Below are 3,632 nucleotides of genomic sequence, written 5' to 3'. Positions count from 1 at the left end.
GCTGATGGAATGTGTTCCTATGCATATTCCTTGGGCTCCAAGGATAGGAGCCTTGAAGCAGCAAATCCAAAATGATGAGTTATCCCAAATTAGTAAGACAATGCTATGCCAAGGCTAGAATGTTGATCTGGCAATCTTCCTTCCACAAAGTTAATTTAATTGACTCTTGGAAGTGTACTGGCAGTCAGAGCCTGTTCAAAAACTGCCATCAGGGTCACCTGACCAAAATCCATCAGCCAATTCACAGAGGGCTGACTCATTGCTTCTGCTACCCTGTGTCCAGAATAATAAGCACTATTACTATTCTCAGAAATCAAAGCCACTTTGGAGATTTCCTTGCCTGTCAACTCCTACGGTGGACTGAAGAGGGAGATGTATTGTGAGGAGAATGTTGGCATACACAGGTGCCAAGATCAAAGACGTATTAGGTTCTGCAAATCAATGTGAGAAATTTGCTCATCCAAAAGTAATTTGGGATTCCAGGAAGTGTTGGATCATTTCTTACTTGTACCTTGTCATCAAGTGGTTGGGAAATAGTCTCATGGAGTTACATTTCGAATGTATATAAACATGCAGCAGAATGACAGGGAAGTGTAGGGTGAATAGAATGGACTGGAGCATTTCAGAAAAAAAAGGCAAAGGATTGTTTTTTGAGTGGTCTCTTATCTATTAAAAATGTGCAAATGAAAACTAGTATAGCAATGGGACTGATGAGATCCTCCGTCCCTGGCCCCACTCGCTTTCCTTTGTTTTATCAGAGAAATTTAAAATTGATCTTTCTCTTCCCCCCGCTCCCCCATCTCCAAGATGAAGCAATACGATCCTTTCCATCACATTTGCAATCCCACTGTATTGCATAGGTGGACTACATCTGAGGGCTACAATAGAAGCAGCAAGTTACAAAACTAAAAATATGAGAAGCAACCCAAGCATATAACTAACGGAGGAGTAAGTAAATCTTACAGTACTTTGAGGCCACGTTAATATTGTCCAGAACTTTATCATCTTTTCAATCTTGCCTCGTGGACAAGGTGTCTGGTCAAAAAGGTTTTAAAAGAAGTGAAACACTGCAGGAACATCTGAAAAGGGAGAGCTGGTACCAAGAGCAAACACATGTCCAAGATCTGAAAGGATGTTTCTAGTTATGGAAAAACAAAAAGTACCCAGAGTGGTGATGATGGCAGCACACGAGTGGGATGTTCACACTTTTTGGAGAGACAGGTTAATTAAGTGCCCTTGGGAGGGCTCCATTTCAAACAGCTGGGATCCATGATTTTATTGCTGTTGGACCTTTTGGCCTCTTTGGCTATCCATTCATCAATAAGATCCTGAGAAGATGTAGGGGGAAAAGAGGGAGGAAGGTTAAAAGCTTGGAAAAATTTATCTACAGAAGGCAGAACTATAACTAGTATTAGCAGAAATTTCAAGCTAAGTTAAAACAGTTTTGTTACTGTCCCTCTCCTTTGGCACAGTGCTCTACCTGAGGTCAGATCAGCACCAACCCTGCTAGTGTTTAAAAAAGCCTTGGAAAAGTGAATGCTGCTTAGAATCATTTGTGATTACAGTGGCCTTTAGGCCTAAATAAATACATGCATAGTTGTATGTCACAAAGACAATTTAACAGTCCTGCTTTCTTAAGTAAGATCCTTTGTGTGTAGGTTCAAAAAAGGCCCCTGACTGATTAATTTCAAAAGAGTCCTATTTTCCTGTATTTTTGCTACAGGTTGAAAACTGGTATGTCAGTATTTCAGGCTTACTGTTTTAGAGAGTGAGGCTGTAATAACTTAGATGGATTAAAAAAAGAAAAAGAAAACAGAATAAAGGAAAACTTTAGGAAACAAATGTGTTTGCTTGTATTGATTTTGTCTTAATGCATTTACTGTATGCCTACAAAAAGGACCAGTCACCATGGATTTGTTGAAATGATCATTTTGTTCTTAAGTCAGAATGCCTTAGTCCACAGAACAGCTTTTTTAAAAAAATCAGAATGTATAGATAGAGGTCAGGTAGAGGTCGTGAGCAGCAAACTGCCTACCTCAAATGCCGCATGCCTCGAATCCCTGCATGATCTCACCCCGTTCATATCGCCATGGTGATGTAGGAAACTACCCCAGGCTGGTACATGATTTCACCTGGTTCACATGATCTCATCTCGTTCACACCAACAGGATGTAGCAGAAAACTGCCCCTGCTTGGTGCCCCTGGCTGAGATATTCTTAAGGATTGACAAGGAGAATCTACCAATAAAAATGCCATTGCTATGCTGTTGCTATGTTATCTTTTGCTGCTTGGAAAACTGTATAAAGCAATAAACGCTGCGAAAGGCAGGGAGATATATATTGGCAGATATATAGCTCTTCAGATACTGGACTCCCAACAATATTCAGACAGCTATGGGTTGCCAGGAAAAATGAAAAGAGTCCTGCAAGAGATTTCTGTGCTCAGGTAATGAATGCAAACTCCTGTTTGCCGATACAGCATATCTAAGGCAGGAAATCAATTTCTCCCCCAAAATTCAGAGCATATAGTCGATACCCACAAACATCCCAAACAAAGATGCAGAGTTGCAAGGTAAACTCTTACCTGTCTTTTTAGGACCAGGTGTTTGCCTTTCCAGTACTTAAGCATCTGAAGGGCTTGCAGAGTGCTAACAATGTCGACAGGATTGACAGCTGTCTCTTGGCTAATCTCTGGAATAAAGTGATACAATTGTCTATTATAATAGAGGGGTGGTAATGAAACAAATATGAGATGATCTACTGAAAAAACAGTTTCCTGCCCAGTCACACAAAGACTGGAAGCCAAAAGCAGAAAGTTCCCATGGCTATGTAAAAGCACAGAATATACCATTCTCAGAATTTATAATCTCAAAGGTAGACTGAAAGTATGCCCGTCAGAAGATAAGGCAAAAGACTGAATGTGATGTTCTCCAGTCAAGGATTTACTTCCTTGCCTAACTCTTTGCCATAAAAACAGAATCCATCAAATACAAATTCAGCAGTTATGAGATATCATGTCTTCTCTAGTACTGGAAGACAGAACAAAGAGGATAATATTAAACTTCTGTTCTTTGGAGGCATGATACGATCAAGCTTTTCTCCTCCTATAGGAAGAAAAATAGGTTGAACTAACAGGCTGGAGTTGTTTCAAAACATTTGTTTATTAGCATGCATTTATTTATTCTCCACTGAGATTCCAGATTATTTGAAAATTTTGGAATTCATTGGCAAACTCTAAGGGAAGGACAGGCATAAGGTAGATTAAAGATTAAAAATGGAGAAAAAAAGCATCTGGGGAAAAGCAACCATGAAAGATATTTTAATCTCTGGACACCTTGACCTAATCCCCAACAGGTTCTTAGGTTTTATTCTTTTTAAAATACCTCATTTTTTGCAACATGGTAAAGATTATTATTATTATTATTATTTATTGGATTTATATACCGCCCTATCTCCCTTACGGGACTCAGGGCGGTGAACAGGCGATAATAAAAACCACAATAAATATACACAAATTTCTGTCTAAAATCAAATTAAATAACAGGCCTGCTCTAAAAATACCCCATACAAAACCCCCACTAAAACATAATCAAACTACGCCAGGCCGGCCGCACGGAATAGATGAGCCTTCAG

General features: G+C 39.4%; 1 protein-coding gene across 1 annotated transcript in view; it reads right to left on the bottom strand.

Moving 5' to 3' along the window:
- Positions 1-801: 801 nt before the first annotated feature.
- The window catches only part of LOC107298499 (histone acetyltransferase KAT7-like), a 51,608-nt gene continuing 48,777 nt past the window's right edge, over positions 802-3,632 (bottom strand). The window contains exons 14-15 of the mRNA XM_015827876.1: positions 2,584-2,690; positions 802-1,328 (exon numbers count right to left, since the gene is read on the bottom strand). Of these exons, the coding sequence (XP_015683362.1) occupies positions 1,227-1,328; positions 2,584-2,690 (209 nt within the window). The 3' untranslated portion in view covers positions 802-1,226. The remainder of the gene's footprint in view (positions 1,329-2,583; positions 2,691-3,632) is intronic.

The sequence above is a fragment of the Protobothrops mucrosquamatus genome, unplaced genomic scaffold, assembly GCF_001527695.2.
Source record: "Protobothrops mucrosquamatus isolate PMUCROS unplaced genomic scaffold, P.Mucros_1.0 scaffold4025, whole genome shotgun sequence".
Lineage (NCBI taxonomy): Eukaryota > Metazoa > Chordata > Lepidosauria > Squamata > Viperidae > Protobothrops > Protobothrops mucrosquamatus.
Note: the sequence above shows the minus strand (reverse complement) of the source record. Positions and strands in the feature narration are given on the sequence as shown.